Source organism: Rhinolophus sinicus, linkage group LG11, assembly GCF_036562045.2.
Source record: "Rhinolophus sinicus isolate RSC01 linkage group LG11, ASM3656204v1, whole genome shotgun sequence".
NCBI lineage: Eukaryota > Metazoa > Chordata > Mammalia > Chiroptera > Rhinolophidae > Rhinolophus > Rhinolophus sinicus.
This window is the reverse complement of record NC_133760.1, coordinates 59,999,391-60,016,948: the sequence shown is the minus strand read 5'-3', so window position 1 is coordinate 60,016,948 and position 17,558 is coordinate 59,999,391. Positions and strand designations below refer to the sequence as shown.

Sequence of the window (17,558 nt, the reverse complement as noted above, 5' to 3'; positions counted from 1 at the left end):
GCACCGTATAAAATGATGTCAGATACCATCTAAGTTTTAAGTGTTACTACAATGTAAGTCTATGTCAGTTTCAGGAAAGACAGGACCATAAAATGGTAGTGTTGGGATTTACAGTGGGCTGTTTTCCCTCCCAAAGGATTGAAGGGGATTTTGAAAATAGTAGTATTTGAGTGTAGTTTGGACAGGAGTCTTCTTTTCAGAGTAGTCTGTTCTATTCCCTGAGTGAAACTGCCTCAGTACCACCTTAGGCTCTGTGACATTGCTGAAAGATCAGGAGAGGAAAAATATGCATTATAGTTCTTATTGTATATCTTGACTCAGGTGTTCCCAGATATAGGTTATAATCCATGAAACTCATGAAGGGGTTGAACAAAAAACAGGTTAAGAGAGTTTGTTACTCTGAAGTTAGTTGCTTGGTAAGAAATACTAATAGAAATTTTGATGCTTTCATTCAAATGAACACTTTGCCCGCCAAAGTTCTAAATCAAGTTTCTAACTCTAAAGACTTGGCATTGTAGTTAATGTACACAGTCTAATGAAATTATTGTGGCGGTTAAGAGGGTAGAGTGACCTCCTTTTTTTTACACGTAGGACATTTTGTCATTTTGTTGTTAAATAGCTTAGTCTAATCTCTGCCCCGTTATTTTTAAACTTTTTTTTTTTACTTTGTTTACGCACTGAAAATCGATTGAAACAAAAAATGAAAAAGTTATTAAAGAAATCAGATTTTTACCCCAAAAATATTCTGGCCCCAACTTTGCTATTCCCCTACATGAAGCCATTTGCCAAAACCAAATATGATTTACTTACTATTCCCCAAACCTTCCTGCCTCGGTAAACTTTGTCAAAGATTGTTACTCCAGTTATTCCAATTTGGAATATTATTCTTTCTTTTGGTCTAAATGCAATCTTTCCTTCAAATTTTGACTTCTGTGTCTTATTTGAAGCCTTTTCTAACCTCTCCAGTCCTTGGTGGTCATTCTAGTCCTAGAATTCCTGAAGTACTACTATTTGAAACATCCATTTGGCACTTGGATCATGCTACCTGGTATTATTACTTGTTACTTCATTTGAATGTCCTGTTTCTGTAGCAAAATCATGAGCTCCTTGAGGGTATAGAGCGTGTCTTCTATGCCTCTTTGTAACCCCATTGCCTAGCACAGAAGATGTGTTCACTAATAGGTTTGGTTCTGTCATTTGAATCCAATATTAGTGTAACAGGGCAATTGTTTTTTTCTTAAGTTATTTTTATATGATTATATGCCCTGAAAATCCAAAGACAAGTACACTGAATTCATAAAATAATTCTTTGTATTATAAGATTTGGTTTATATTTGCTTTCTATATTAATCATTATGTTGTGCTCACCCCTCCTTTTTTTTTTTTTTTTAACAAATGGGTACTGTTTTACCTAGTTTCTTTTGAAAAACATGGTTTGGGCCAGATATCTTAAAAGAAACCAAAATTACCAGTATTTTTATTTTAAAATTCTTTGTTGGTTTAGCCAAACTCTACTTTCATAGCATAAGCCCAAATTTATTAAATACTACATGGACATGGTAATGTAGCCAAATTACTTTAAATGTTACCAAATTACTTTAAATTACTTTAAATGTTAAAAATCTCTTAAGTAAAACTTTAACAATATCAATAAACAGATACTCAGTTACTAGACCCTCAGGGTATTTCTGTATCTCAAATTGAGTCTTATTATTTCACTGTTTTAAAAGTTTCTGTAATATATAGACTGATATTTGATAGCTATGTATATTATTTAATGCAGTTAGCAAATGTGTAGAGAGCCACCACTTATATGCAGTGAGAAGTCGTTTTAAAATACTTTCTGGCATTTATAGAAACTAACTTTTTTAAAGCTCATCAGGGATAATGTTTGCTGAATTCGTATTTGGAATTGTTCATATTTTATCTGACAGCTGTGTCTTCAGGGCACATGTATCTTAATATTAGATTTAATGCGATTTCTGAAACAAAAACAGTCACCCTACTTCAGGAAATGTTTGCTTGGTAAAATTTCTGTGAATCTTGATTTTATTCTAAGGCCTGGCTTATAATCTTGAGCCATTAGTATGTAGTTCAACAAAACACTGAAAACGTACTATGTTGCATTACTGAAAAGCTTAGATACTTGTAGCAGAGAGACTCCTAGATATAGAAGGTGTTTTTTTCTTCTAGTTAAAAAATTTATATTTAAATTTTTTAGTATAATTTGGGTACAGATTTAAAATAAAACTTCTTTTTAATATGTTAGGAAGCAGAAAGCCTCTAATACAGCATTGTCATTCTGGTGTGAGCCTGTCATCATACCTACCAGTCTAACATGAGCTTTAAGGCCCTCACCAAAGTCTCAATGAAATATATATTTTTTTAAAAAAAAACATTTCGTAAAATCCCAGGTGGTCCAAGAAGCACTATTCCAGAGCTCTCGCCTTGGACTTTTACCTCTGGTCAGTCGTATTTTTCTCTTAGCACTCATTAATAGTTGAAAAATAAAACACCCTGATTTTGTTCACTTTTGTTTTCATATACAAGAATCTTTACAGTCAACATGTACTTCTAGATGCTGTATTGAAATTGCTGGCAGAGTCTATTCCATACAAACTGAACAATCTGGCCCCTTGTTTTATTTGTAAAGGTTCAATGTATCTATGCCTGCCTACTTCAATCTGCAAGGGAGTGTCAGAAAGGCCCCGCATTCGCCGAGCCGTGAGTTACTGCTAACTTTTCAGATGTGTTAATGAATGTGGAACAAAAGCAGTTGTGTTTAAAAGGAAAAAAGGATCATCAAAATAACCTTTATTATAGTAGCAGGCGTGAACACTAAATGAATTATTCCAAATTGTGGTGTCAAAAATAACCTACTTTACTTAGAGACTAGCCTGTAGAAAACCTATTGTTGAACTGCTCTGAAGCTATCATTTTAGCACTAAATCACTTCTTAAAAATTTTTATATACCCTGGTTGCAAATCAGAATGTTCTTTAAGTCTTTTTAACCAAGTTAAAACAATTTGAACAAAATCTTACCCCACCTAAAAATGACAATATGTAGTTGACTTTGAATTAAGCTCTTCAAAATGAGACCATGTTAAAGGGGTAAAGTTTTAATCTTTCTGTAATTTACATGTGAAAAACAAATTAATTCAAATAATTGAATCACTTCCTAGATGAAAGTTTTTGGAGTGCTCCAGGCATCATGTGAAGTACAGTTTTATTTACAGTCTATTTTGGTACCAACACTTCTCGCTTCAGTAATTCACCAGTAGGTTTTCATTCATCAGTGATATCAGTTTAAGGCTAAACCAAAACACCGACATTTCTTAGGGCTTATCACTGTACATAGAGGAAACGTCCTTAAGAGTTTTTCCTTTTTTTAACCAAAGAGATTCTAAGCCAAAAAAAAAGTGTAACTAACATTTGTATTTTATTATTAGAGCTAGTTACCTTTCTTTTTCTTAGGTTCTTTAAAGTTTTGAGTAGATAGGCATATTTGTTTAGCAGGTTGGATGCTTCTCTTGGTTAGGTGTATTGTGTTACAAGAAGACACAATGAATTTAAATGTACCCAGTTTGGCCATATATAGCACAGGCTACATAAAACTTGGAGGTATGGGACCTTTGGAGGCATTACAGTTAACTTTTCATTTAGGCAATGTGCCTTTGTTTGACTGGTGTGTAAGTCCTTCTTCCAGGTTTGTACGCTCTTAAACACGTTATTCTACCCTCTCTAACTCCTCCCAGCAGCAAAAGGGAGACACTTCAGCTGGAACAAAATAGTGGAAGAAATGGCGTCTGGGGTTCAGTGGGGATTCGCAGTGTGTATGCAATGTTTGCAAGATTACTTTTTATGTTTTTCAATTAATGTAAATAATTACAAAATAAATCAATGCTTAGTGTCAAGTAGGGAACGTTGTAAACCAGTAGAAACTCTCCTAGTGGGTCTGCTACAAGTCGCTTAACCTCTCCAGGCCTCAGTTTCCTCATCTGCAATGTGAAGGAGTTGGACTCGATAATCATTAAGGTCCATTCCTGCTCTAAATCCTATGCTTTTCTGAATTACTCTTTTTAACAGAATGCATTGCTTTCCCACTTTGACTATTTGAATTACATGTGCAGTACACATACTGCAACTGCATGTTGTCTAAAATAGTTTTTCTGTAAGATACTATAGAAAAAACTAATCCCTCTTGAGCTGATTTATAAATGTGTGTGTGTGTAAGCACACATAAAAAGCTAGTGATAGGAGGGCTCTCAGGAAATAAACGTTTTCCAGTTGTTGTCTAACCTTGAATGTTATTAACTTTCCTATATTACAGGAGATACTACTCGTCAACGAATCAAATTCAGTGATGACAGAGTATGCAAGAGTCACCTTCTCAACTGTTGCCCTCATGATGTCCTCTCTGGGACTGTACGTATTTATTAAATCTATTATTTGATTATTGGCATACTATAGAAATGAAGTACTTGATAAAGTCTTAATTCCTTGTCAATTTATTGCTCAATTTTTTTTAAAAAAACTGTTACAGGAGGGATTTGCATCCCTTATATTGTGTGTTTGTTTAGGTTGATCTAAATCTGCAAAACTGAGATCCCTTACAAAAGTAGTTGCTATGCCTTTATAATTTTTTCTATTCAGAGCAATTTAAAAAAAAAATTTGTGTTTGGAATATACAAACAGTTACATAGCAGCTGTACTTTTAGTTCAGAAATAATACAAATTATTTTAAAAACAGTTTACTGTTAAACAGAGTAAACTTTATCCAAAACATCATAACATTTAAGATTTGTCATATTTATATTGTGGAAATCATTGTAGGGAAAATATATTAGTAAATACTTAAATTTGCACAGGCTAATGTGTGAGTAGTGTTGTCACTTAAAATTTATTTATATTGCTGACTCCTAATAATACACAGCTCACTTAATTTAGATGCTGTGTCTAGTGATGTTGGTTGATACCAGAATATCATTTTAGTTTGGAAGATAAACCACACGATGATGGACCTACTTAAATGGAAAAACGGATATGATCCCTTTGGTTTGGATTTGGATGAAATCAATACATGGGCAGGAGCTTCCCTTCACAGGCTACATCTGATGGCAGAGGAGGGCTAGAAGGGGCTAAACATTTAGCTGACTTTATTTCTCATTTACCAGAAATGACTGAAATGAAGATTTTCGACTTCAATTTTCAGAAGCGTTAAGTTCCTTTACTTACAGACGTCTAAATGAGTGGTTTCTTCTTGGTAGGAAGAGCGAAATGCCCCAAACAGATGGACATTGAGGCATGTACAATGTAGGAAACACCTCTGACTTTTTCCAGTAGGAAAAACGGTTGAAACTGTATAATGTTAAAAGGAAAAAAGAATCTATATTAAAAATACAGTACTACATTTGTAAAAGGTGTAATACTACAAGGGAAGAAACCCTGTTTTTGCGCACTTGAATTAGTACTATGACAGATAATTAACCCTCATATCTATAATACAGTTGAAATCATCTGCAGTATACTTTGATTCTCCACATTTACTATTGTATTCAGTTTAACAGTTCATTTTATTAAATGGCTAAATTATCACTTCAAATAAATTTTGAGAACAAAATTTAATTAACAAAATGGCAGAATTTAGTTTTTTCCTTTTTTTGATACATAAAAAACAGCCATAGCAAGACTTTGACATATTGTTATAGTCTTCAAGTTTGGCATTAATAATGGAAATCTAACATCACAGTTGTGTTTTACATTGTATGTTGCAGATAATGCTATTTATGTTCATTTTTTTCATGAAACAATTCTACGAGGCATATGATTCAGTTAGCCTCAATGATAGTGACTTACTCAAAATCATTCAGTTCTGTTGATTTTAAGTAAAACGGGGGCCAAACACAAATTTTCTGAGGTGTAGTCTTACTCAGTATGTTTTCTACTCTGTAGGGAATACTAACTCCATCATATTAAATAAAAATGAGTGGTTGGTCTTGGACTTTCCTTGTAAAATTCTTGCTGGTGGGTTTGTAAAATGGCATATTACTTTCAAATTTTAACATCTCTGAAATACACATCTCAAAATTGTGGATAGAAAAATGCTATCTTAATTGGTAACATTTTTCTCATGGTACAGAATTTGATGAGGCTTAAAATTGTTGATAAATTATACAAAAGAACAGTTTAGGAAAACTCATTTAAAGGCACTAGCCAGGGAATCTCTGCACGAGAAATATCTCCCTTTTGTAATTCTGATAGAGAAGAGATTGTCTTAAGTGAGGATGGGGTTTAGTAGTTGTGAACCTCTTTGAGAATTTAAGCAGTTTAAGGACTGGCTTTAGGGCTCTGTGAGACTCCACGGTTGTTGCAGAGTGGTTTTCTTGAGAACTTAGACTTTCTTGAGACAAGTTCTTGAGAACTTGTGACTTTCTCATTACCCGTATTACTGAAAAGGGCTATTTATAACAGTTTATCTTATGTACAAATGGTTTACATAAGCAATTACAGAGCTGTGACTTCCTTAACAACCAATCTCTGTAGAACAAATACATGCTTTTCTGGCACAAGGTCGAACATTTCATACCTCTTTATGTTAAAAATGACCTTTTCTCTCTTTTTTTTTACACATTACATGAAGGATAAAAAGAACCAAATTCTAGCTGTTGATTTTGTAATGTTTTTTGTTTGTTATATAACTAAAGGTTGCCCTTTAGTTTTCATGACCTTGTTCCACAGATCTGTCACTTTTATCAGGTATGATTCACCAATATTCTATATTATTTAGCAGAAGAATACACAGAGATGTATTCTCTGGCTTCATTCATTATAAAGTGTTGGACTTTATATCCAGCACTTGGTGATAGTAAGTGTGGTTTCTAAAAATGTACTCATAACTGACAATTAGTATGGAATATTTTTGGAATTGAGTTGGATGAAAATGCCTCTGTGACATTTTACCTTTTATTAATCTAGTATAACTAATTCTTTAGCTAATAAATTATTCAGAGGAAGCAAAATGTAGAGCAAAGAATCAAAATAATTGTGTACATTTTATCTTTGGATTATGATTTTTATAAGAAGTGTGAATATTAGGAAGCTAGTATTTTTCAAAGGCTTGGGTTGTTTTCCTATTCATCTAGAATATTTTCTTGATTTAGTCCCACTTTTTTCTTCTCTTGGCACACTTGATTTCTCCCTGTTGTATTTGTAGACAGCATCCCCTTTTAGGCAAAACAAAAAACCTAGGTAGAGTGGTCATTTCCCCCCACCCCCACGCATATCTGGTACATACCTTCCCTAAGGGACGATAAGTATGAAAAAAAAAAATCTTTCCATCTAGTTCCTAGTGATCTGGGAAAAAAAATATGTGATAGTAATAATTTACAGAAAGCGTTAAATCTAAGGCAGAGATGGTAACAGAAGCTTGAAATTTAAGACCTGCAGGGATGGAAATGTTTACTCTCATAATGTGCCTGTCCTCAGTTCAGAAATGGCCACTACTAATTTTGTTATAGCCTTCATCATAGTATAATTTTAGCATTGACAGGTCATCATGTTTTCTTGTATAAGGTCATCATTTGGTAGATGGGAAAAATTAAAGTTCATAGAAATTGTGCTAGTTAGATATCACATAATTGAAGAATCACAGTATATTCTGCCACAGAGGAATCTCCGAGTAATTTAAATCTAAATACTTTTGAAATGTTTTTTGTTGTTAGTTTTTTAGATAACACAATTACTTAGGGTAGTGACTTTCAGATATTTCTGAAATGTCCTTGGAGGCATCACATGTACTGAGGACATGGGGATAGGCCAGTCTTTCCTATTTCAAGTAGAATTTTGCACATTTTAAATATAGAAAATTTGGGGAAGTATACAAAATTACAGGAAATTTTGTTTACAAAAAAGAAGCTCTGCTCAGAAATAGAATTTAAATTTAAAGAACTGATATTGAAAAATGCTTAGGAACAGGGATAAAGTAAAACCTTTATCTGCCTTTTTGAAGTGATTGGATGGAAGTTACTGGTTGTAAAACTATTTTGATTGAGTTGATTTAATGGTGCCCCAGTAGGTTCTGGGTTTTATCCAAAGTGCAATTTTTACTAATTGAAACTCCTTTATTGCTTCTCTAACTCTTTCTTTTAAGGCCTGGTCTAAAATCAGTTACTTGGGTGCATACAAACCTGAACTTTAAAACTGCTGAAGTCTCTTTGATAGTACATATGTAAAAGAGCCATGAAAGTATGGAGAAGCAGAATAAGTGATAAGAAGTAAACCTGCACAAAATTTTCTCAACCAGCCACTAGAATGTAAGTTTCATTATAAGGGCAGGGACATTGTTTTGTTCAGTGCTATATCCCCGGCATCTAGAACAGTGTCCCTCTATTGTATTGAATGAATAATTGATACACCCAAAAGTAGAATGCTAAATAAATCTGTTTCAGAAACTAACTTTGAGTTTCAAAAATTAATAATTGTTAGTGGGAAATGTGTTTTAACAGATAAGGAGTTGAGTATTTCAGTGTTGAGTTGCTTATCAAAATAAGGCAGCAGTGGGTTCACATGCAGATGTGAAAAATTAGTCTGTAGATGTTTTAAACTAACCTATTCCTCACAAATGGTTTGTTTTGGGTTACTTTGGTATTTTTTAACAAGTGTTTTTCAGGTTAGTGACATGATTTTTTTCATTTTAAATTAGCCAATTTCTAAAGCTTCCCAATTTGCAAAATGCCAGTTAGCACAAGTTTTACAAGATTTGGCTTTTGAAGTGTATTATGTTCTTATATAAAGCAGATGTGCTGTTTGTATTTTATTCTTCTCAGTTACTGCAAAAATATTTATTCCTTTAATAAGTATTTCTGGAGACTGCCTAAACCAAAAATATATTTGATGCTTAGGAAATCAGAGACATATTAAAAACTTCCCAATGAACAATTAAAACTTTACTGTAAAACTTGAAAAACCAAGTCCTGAATATAATTTGGAGCATTGTTGGCATTTGGCACATTAATACACTGAACTATTCAAGTTAGAGTACATATGCTTTTATGAAATTACCTTTTTCTGTCATTATGAATATTTTCAGTCATTCGTTTTGTATACTTAAAGTGACTTAATATACTTCAGGCTTATAAAGGTGACTTTTTCTTTTTTTCTTTTTCTTTTTTTTTTTTTAAGTAACCAACCCAGAGACCATGTATTCTAGAATCTTGTTCTAGTTTAGGCTGTCTCTCATTGAGGTTCATCAGCATATTTGTCCCTTACTTGGATTAGTGGTTAAATATAAATATACATGCATGTATATGATGACCTGTAGTGCTGATGTCCAATCTCTATAAATCAACTACAAATTAACTTCACTTTAAATTTTTATTATGTAATACAATATTCTCTAATATATTTTATGATTCCCTCAGAATCAGTCTGAGGGCAGAATCTTTTTTAACTTCTTTAATAGAAAATTTCAGCTATAAATAAAAATAGAATTATATAATGAACTTCATGTACCCACACACCAACTCAGTAAATATTTTACCCATAGCTACCTTATTTCCTTTATAATCACATATGTCCTCTCCATCCTTTTGTAGTTTTTTTGAAGTAAATCTTAAATCTTGAACCTATTTTAGGATGACTCTTGAAATAATAGAAAGTAGCAAAGACCAGTTCTTCCAAGAAAACAGAATGAGGTCTGGAAGTCATTGTTGAAGCAGATTGTTTTTCATAGTCTGGTACTTGGTGGACATAGTTCCGTGTCACATTTGTTTGTATGTACAATGATTTCTCAATAAATGCTGGTTACCTAACAAGGAATCATCTTCTTGGTATTCCCTGAACTCTTCATCCATTTTTTTGAGATATGTACAGTTTTATAAGCTGCATTTTTTCTATTTTCTTTTTTCCTCTTACGTTTCTTTCTTTGTAAACTGCATTTTATTAGTAACATGTCTGAAGAAACTAGTTTGTTCTCTGAGGCTCTTTGTTCAAAAAGGAAGGGTTGGGTTAATAAATGCATCGTTTAGAGGATATAGACAATGAACACAGAAAAGAGCAAATACATGGTAATAAATGAAAACCTGAAACATATTTTTGTTTCACAGATGATTAACCACAAACACCAAGTAAAGTCATGGATTTTCTAACTGGAAATATTTTTTTAAATGTGATGAGTTCTACCTTGATATGCAGGTAGCAAGACCAAATGAGTTAGTAAAATCCTCTCCAGTTGGATGGTTCTTACTCATTAAGGAAACTTTTAAAAGCAATTGGTGTTTTACTTTGACCTGTATAGAGTTAAACATCTTGAATATATATCATCCCATATACATTTTTAGGTCTATCGGATTAAAAAACATACGCGTAGGCATATATATTGACGTACTTGGATAATGAATTTGTAAATTTTCCAAATTTGGATAGATTGTTGTTTTTTCTACTTTAATGTATTTAGTTTAATAGTGTTTGGAGTAATGAAATTCAAGTAATATGGGAATTCAGCACTGGAAGAAATAGAAAAGGGTGAGCAAGCGGTGTCAGTTTACTGAAGGCTGAATGGAGAAAGTAAAGAGAATTCACAGTAAAAGTTAACAAAAAATTGCCCTTTAAGAAGTGGTTTATTTTTTCATCTTTCTGGGACTGGTGCTGGTGGCTGTGATCAGCATTCATTCGTTCATTCACTTAAATATTTCTCAAGGACCTACTATGTGACATGTGCTACGCTGGGGATACAGAAATGGACACGGATTTCTGCTTTAGTGGCGGGAGCTTATATTCTAATATGGGAGACACACAGCCAAGTATGAAAAGAAATAATGTGATTTCAGATAGTGATTTAAGTGCTATGAGAAAAAAGCATGGCTAGATAAATTAGATAGTTGGGGACCGGCAAGCAGCTACTCCTGCAAGGTGGTTAGAAAAAACTTTTTTTTTTTTTAGAAAAATCTTTTTTGATGAAATGATATTTGAAGAGATCTAAATGTTAAGAAAAGAAGCCGGTCTTTCCTGAATGGGAATAAATTTAACCATACGTTGCTTCAACACAAATATTTTAGTGGTTCCCTATTGTATTTACGATCAAAACTCTAAAACCCTTGGCCCAGTCTACCTCTTCCTTGAATGAATAAATCAGTTTGGTCCTCTGCTTGAACCAGACTGATTCATTCATTATTGTCTCACTACTTGCCTTCCCCAGCACACTTCTCATTTTTGCCTGCTCCTTTTTCTCTGCTTGGAATACCCTTTCTCCTCTACAGATTTTGACTCTGCCTGGCTTACTATACATCATTGTCTGAGCCTATATAGGTTAGCCTGTGAACCCCCATGTGGCACCTGTCCTTCATACTACTGAATAGGCACTTGCTGTTTAATTTTATGTGTATGTTCGCTCTCAAGTAGATAGTATAATTTTTGTAAGGCATGGCCTTTTATTTTAATATTTTTTTTTAATTTTTTTTTTATTTTATTAAATTTATTGGGGTGACAATTGTTAGTAAAATTACATAGATTTCAGGTGTACAATTCTGTATTACATCATCTATAAATCCCATTGTGTGTTCATCACCCAGAGTCAGTTCTCCTTCCATCACCATATATTCGATCCCCCTTACCCTCATCTCCCACCCCCCACCCTTTTATTTTAATATTATCTAGATATATTTTTATCTCGAGGGTTAGAAATGGATAGCAAAGTATTTCCTGCTAAATTCTTCGAAAAATATTAATAAAGGGTGGAAGAGCTTTGTTTTTCTCTATCCACTCGGAAAAATGCACTTGGGGTTGGAACATACAAATGGGAATGGGCAGTTAAAAATTTGGGAAGTGTTAGAAGAGCAGGAACTACTTCCTGCTTACTGCTCAGTGTGCCCCATTCCTCTTCAGCCAACACTCCTGTTTGACTTGTTCATTTTGAGCACCAGGATTGCAATTAGGAAAGAAGAACATCATTATTTTAAAACAATAGTGGCATAACTGAAACGCATATCCCGATTTTGTTATTTGAAGACTTTCCCCATATTATCCTGGGCTTTCTCTTGCTCTTGAGCTGGGTGGTGAAATAAGCATTGAACCTGGATGGAAGAGAGATTTTACAAATAAGAGGAAGGAAGAAAGTGAAGGTGCAAGAAGTGAGGATCAAAGTGTAGAGATGATTTGTGTTTTAGAAAATCACATTGCTATTGGATCTATATATGGAAGGGTTCAAATGCTTGGCTGCATGTTTGTATTTTTTTGTGCTCTCTCTGCTGCTGTCGGGTTTTGTTTCCATCTCTCCAGCTGGTATTATTCCTTTTAGTGTTTTTTCAATCTTGCCATTTGTTTTTATATTCCTTGGTGTCTTTCAACTTTCTTTTACTTGAGACTCTTTAAACACAGTGTAAGAATTTGTAATAAAAAGACAAATTGGAAGAATTACTATTTTAAACAAACAAATAAATGGAAGAATTAAAGCCAGGTTAGATGAAAAGAGAACTATTGCTCTAATGAAGGTTTAAAAAAATGTTAAAGAAAATTACCAAGGAATGGGGTTTGTTTTAAAATCTTAAGTTGATGAAAGTTCTTATTTACATTATTAAGGCACATTTTATAGAAATTTATACTGTTATTCCCAAGTATTCCTCACCTTTTTCTTCATTAAATTTTCCTATGGTGATGTGTTATGATCTTGCAGGTGATGTGGTTTTTTAGAAATACTTTTCAGTATCTTCAGTATTAATAACTTGACCTAGGGAGGTCAGACTCCTATATGATTTGTTAATGAGGGTCTCCTAGAAAAATACTTGGGCTGTAGCTCCAAGGAGGAGTATGTTACATCAAATTCAACATGTCCAAAACAAAGCACTTTACATCACAGATTAACTCTCCCGTTTGACTTAGTTCTCTTGGTGGCATCATTTGCTCATTCTTGAAATTCTTGAAGCCTTGATATGACCCCTGACCTTTTTTCTCTGCACACTTCATTTCCATTCAGTGAAAGCCTGTTGATTGAGAGTCACTGTGTTACTGAAAGCGTATTGAGCTGTGTTAAAGACTGGATTCAAATTTTTACTCTGCTCCCACTAACTTATGATCTTGTGACTTCTCTGAGCCTTGTTTTTCGTATTTGTTAGAAGGTGATGATGGAATTTATTTCAGACATCCTTCCCGTCCTTAAAAAGCTTTTATTCTTCTTTAGCACTATTTTACCTCCATCGCTTCCTTTCTCTTCTGATTCAACCCTTACGGCTTTATTTCTGGTTTGTAGCCTCTCCAGCCGTTGGTCTCTTTCTTCTTGTCAGTTCATCCAGTAGTGTGGTGTTAATGCTTCTAAAACATGGTTTTGTTATGTTATTTTTGTCCAAGTAGGCAAGCATTCTTCTTGGCCTACAGAATAAATTCTGCACGTGTTGACTCATATTCAAAGTCTTCCACAATCTAGTCAGTCTGTAATGTGATCCATACAGCAGTCCTGAAGTACTGAGAAAAGGGGTTCGTAGAGATTAAGTGAATTTCTCAGAGTTAAATGGATAAGAGACAAAGGTTTTTGTCCTTTTTAGCCTGACTTATTTCACTTAGCATAATACTCTCAGGATCCATCCATGTTGTCACAAATGGCAAATTTCATCTTATGGCTGAGTAGTATTTCATTGTATCCATGTACCATGTCTTTATTCAGTCATCCATTGAAGGACATTTAGGTTGTTTCTGTGTCTTGGGTATTGTGAATAGTGCTACAGTGAACGTAGGGGTGCATATATCTTTATGAAAAATTATTTTCAAAATTTTCAGCTAGATACCCAGAAGAGGGATTGATGGGTGATATGGTAATTCTGTTCTTAATTTTTTGAGGAATCTCCATACTGTTTTCCATAGTGGCTGTACCAGTTTACATTCCCACCAGTAGCATTTCAGGGTTCTATTTTCTCCATATCCTCTCCAACACTTGTTATTTCTTGTCTTAATTGATAATAGCCGTTCTAACAGGTGTGAGGTGGTATCTCATTGTGGTTTTTTGATTTGTGTTTCCCTTATAACTAGTTAAGCATCTTTTCATACATCTGTTGGCCATCTCTATGTCCTCTATGGAAAATTGACTCTTCAGGTTCTCTGCCCATTTTTTAATCTGATTGTTCATTTTTGTTGTTGTTGTTGAGTTGTATGAGTTCGTTGTATATCTTGGATATTACCCCTCTATCAGAAGTGTCGTTTGCAAAAATCTTCTCCTATTCAGTTAGTTGCCTTTTTGTTGATGGTTTCTTTTGCTGTGCAGAAGCTATTTAGTTTGATGTAGTCCCATTTATTTTTTTATTTTATTTTATTTTTAGTGAAATAAGTCAGATGGAAAAGAAAAAGAACCATATGATTTCACTCATGTGGGATATAAAACAAAAACCAATCAACCAACCAACAAACAAAAAAACTCATAGATACAGACAACAGAATGGTAATTAACAGAGGGAAAGGGGGGTGAGGGGTGGATGAAGAGGGTAAAGGAAGTCAAATACAAGGTGATAGAAGGGGAGACTGGACCGGGTGGTGAGCACACAATAGAGTATACAGATGTCTTATTACAAAGTTGTACACCTGAAGTTTATATGTTAATAACCAATGTTACTCTAGTAAATTTTAAAAAATAAAGAGGTAAAGGGAGGTCTTCTGAGTTGATCAGTGCCCAGTCTGTCTTGTTTATTAAGCAATATAGTCGTCAAGGATAAAAGGATAAAACATGAGTGTTTCCCACTAACATCATCCCCCTTCTCGGACCTAAGCCCTGTCAACAGTTTAATGTACATCTTTCACTCTCCTTTGTGTACATTTACAAGTGTGCATGTCTGTGTCTGTGTGTGCGTGTGTTTTAACAAATACTGTTTTAATTTTTCTCGTTTGTCTTAGAGAAGTTTCTATATACCTGGTCTCCTGTTTTGAAAAAATGACTGCATAATATTTCATAATACTTCTGTTTCCTAAATTATTTATGCAGTGACTATTAATATATCAGTAGTTTTTGTTTCTGTTTTCCGTGTACAGTGTGGCAATGAAATCCTTGTGTATACATTTTTGTCCACATTTGCGACTGTTAGTTTGTTTTTTTCCATTGAGAATATAAATTCCTTGATAGCAGGTATTATATTTTCATACTGTTTTATAATTCCCTTTAGGATTTAGCTTATAGAACTGAGCAAATGTCCTAACATCTAAGAAAGCAAGAATATTTGCAAATACTTGGAGCTGTTAATATACCCAGTGTCTATCACTGGTATATTCCTATTACTGCCATTAGTTTACACTTGGCAGTACACTCAGATGTGTGAGTTACCCCTTTAATTTGCTCCACTGAAATACCATTTTATTTGATTTTGATGTATAATTTCCACATACCTCTATTTCTGTCATTTAAATATTTTTCTCTAAAATTAAGGAGGCTTTATTGATTTTTCTAATTGTAAGAATAATATATGCTCATTGCATTTAATTCAGCCAGTATAAAAAAGTTCAAACCAACGAACCAACCTCACAGCAATATCTGAATTTATAAAAATGGCATTTTATGTCTTTGCCATCTTTTCTCCACTTAATTTCAAGAACGTCATTTCTCATGGCTATATTACGTGTTATACGGCTATTCAATAATCCAGTCCTGTTGCCAAGCTCTTAAAATGTTTCTAATGTTTTAGATCAAAAACACCATTGTTAAATTTTATTATCAATGTCTATTTATGTGTACTTATTTCATTGTTTCCTCAAGTTCTTAGACGTACAGTTCCTTAGTCAAACATGAAGTTTATTTAATAGTCATGGGTTGAGCAAAACCTGATCTTTTATGTAGGATGGAAAAATAAAAGAAATAAACCATTTTCCTCATGAAGCTTAGAGTCCATTTGGGAGATAACATTCACTTTTGGAATTTCAAAAGAATAATTAAAAAGCACTTAACAGAATCAACTTTTGATGTTAACTAGTAAAACATAGTATAAAATGCTGTGAGGTTATAAGAGAAGTTATCAGGATCAAGTACAGTTATTTGGTCAAGACTTCATGGAGGAAATGGATTTAGGATGGAGAAGACAAAATGCAGAACTGAATTTATTCAGTTAAAAATAAGCATTTTTTTCATTTACAATCTGAGACTTTGATTATTAAGTAAAATACCAAGAATAAACAAACATGGAAAGAATTTAATAATGAAGTAAATTACTTGTTAAAATAAAAAATTCAAAACTCTTCCTGTGGCTTTCATCACAAAGTTATTTTAAGTTAAAATGAATAACCAAACATTGTGTTTTGTTCAGTTTGAAGCTCACTTGAAAAGAGAAGCAGCAGCAGCAAATATCTGTGCACCTGGTGTTCAAAGCACTGTTGCACCCTCAGTGATGAAGTCAGGATTGATGTGGCTTTTGAGAACTGGTCCATAGTTGGCCATGGTGTGGTTCTATCATGTCTCTTCTCTGGAGACATGGCTTCTTTTTAGATGACTAGGGTCACGGAGAGCTTTAACATAGGCATACGTACTTGGCCTTCACTCACGTTTATGGTGGCCGCTGGGATTATTGGGTTTATTTTGGCTTGCGTATTTGTTTTTTATTTAAATATGCCTCATGTGCATGGCACAGTGCCAGACTGGGTGCTTAGTCATGATGGTATGGACAGGGGAAAATAGACGACTGGTATCTAGAATTCTGAGAATGTGCCTGACTACGTATTGTCCTGCCAGGTCCCTGAAGAAATAGCACTGGGGCTGTTCCAGGCCACAAAAAACAAACAGAAAACTATCACTAGGCCCTTCCTTCTAGGGCTTTGGTCCCAAAATCAGTGGTGAGCGAGATTTGACCGGAAAGCTAGCTGTAGGTGCTCAAGGTCCAGGATAGTGAGTGAAAAGCCCAAGTAGTCTCCCTCCTGAAGGAGAGGAGCAGAGCACACAGTGAAAAGAGAGGAATTGCTCGAAACATTTAAGGGAAGGAGTGCAAGCAAAGGAGATCATCCAAGGAGAGGCTATAGAAGACCTTCCAGAGCTCAGGCCAGTTTTTGTCCCCGGTGCATCTTCACCACCTTGCTGGTTAAGCCCAGGGCCCCTTGTGCCAAATGTTCTTCTCTGCCCTCTTTTCCCAGTTTGGTTCATTCAGCAAATATTTATTAAGGCAGATACATAATGGGTAAAAAAAAAAAAACCCTTGTCCTTATGGAGCTCACATTCTAGTGAGTAATAAATCTTTCCCCCTCCTATAAATTCCCCCCTCTCCCAAGGCATACATTCGCTTCACCTCTCCTCCCCTCACCAAAACTCCACCCCTTTTACGGTGGTATTAATATAATTGTGGCCTGTTTGGTGTTCATTTTGTTCTTGACCCACATAGTTGCTTTTCTTCTTTTGGTTGGTTGTGTGATGTAAGTTTAAAGATAGAGTGGGGGGAAAGCCTAGAATTCCTGCCAAAGGTTAGTATAGGTGGGCAACAGAGATATTTAGGTTAAACACAATGAGGCAAAGTTTATATGGGACTTCAGTTTTTGTTGAGAACAGATTGGAAATACAGTTAGAGGATAAAGATAAGGGAGATAACTGGAGGAAAGGCAGTAGACAGCTGCT

General features: G+C 34.3%; 1 protein-coding gene across 10 annotated transcripts in view; it reads left to right on the top strand.

The window, feature by feature from the left end:
• Nucleotides 1-17,558, top strand: part of LUC7L2 (LUC7 like 2, pre-mRNA splicing factor) — a 56,512-nt gene that overhangs the window by 11,434 nt on the left and 27,520 nt on the right. For 5 of the 10 annotated variants that reach the window (XM_019750233.2, XM_019750289.2, XM_019750278.2 and 2 more), the window contains one exon: nucleotides 4,332-4,426. In XM_019750233.2, the coding sequence (XP_019605792.2) occupies nucleotides 4,332-4,426 (95 nt within the window). Of the gene's footprint in view, nucleotides 1-2,653; nucleotides 2,725-4,331; nucleotides 4,427-8,198; nucleotides 8,314-17,558 lie in introns of those variants that run through there. The other 5 variants (XM_074315307.1, XM_019750248.2, XM_074315308.1 and 2 more) reach the window with 2 other exon arrangements.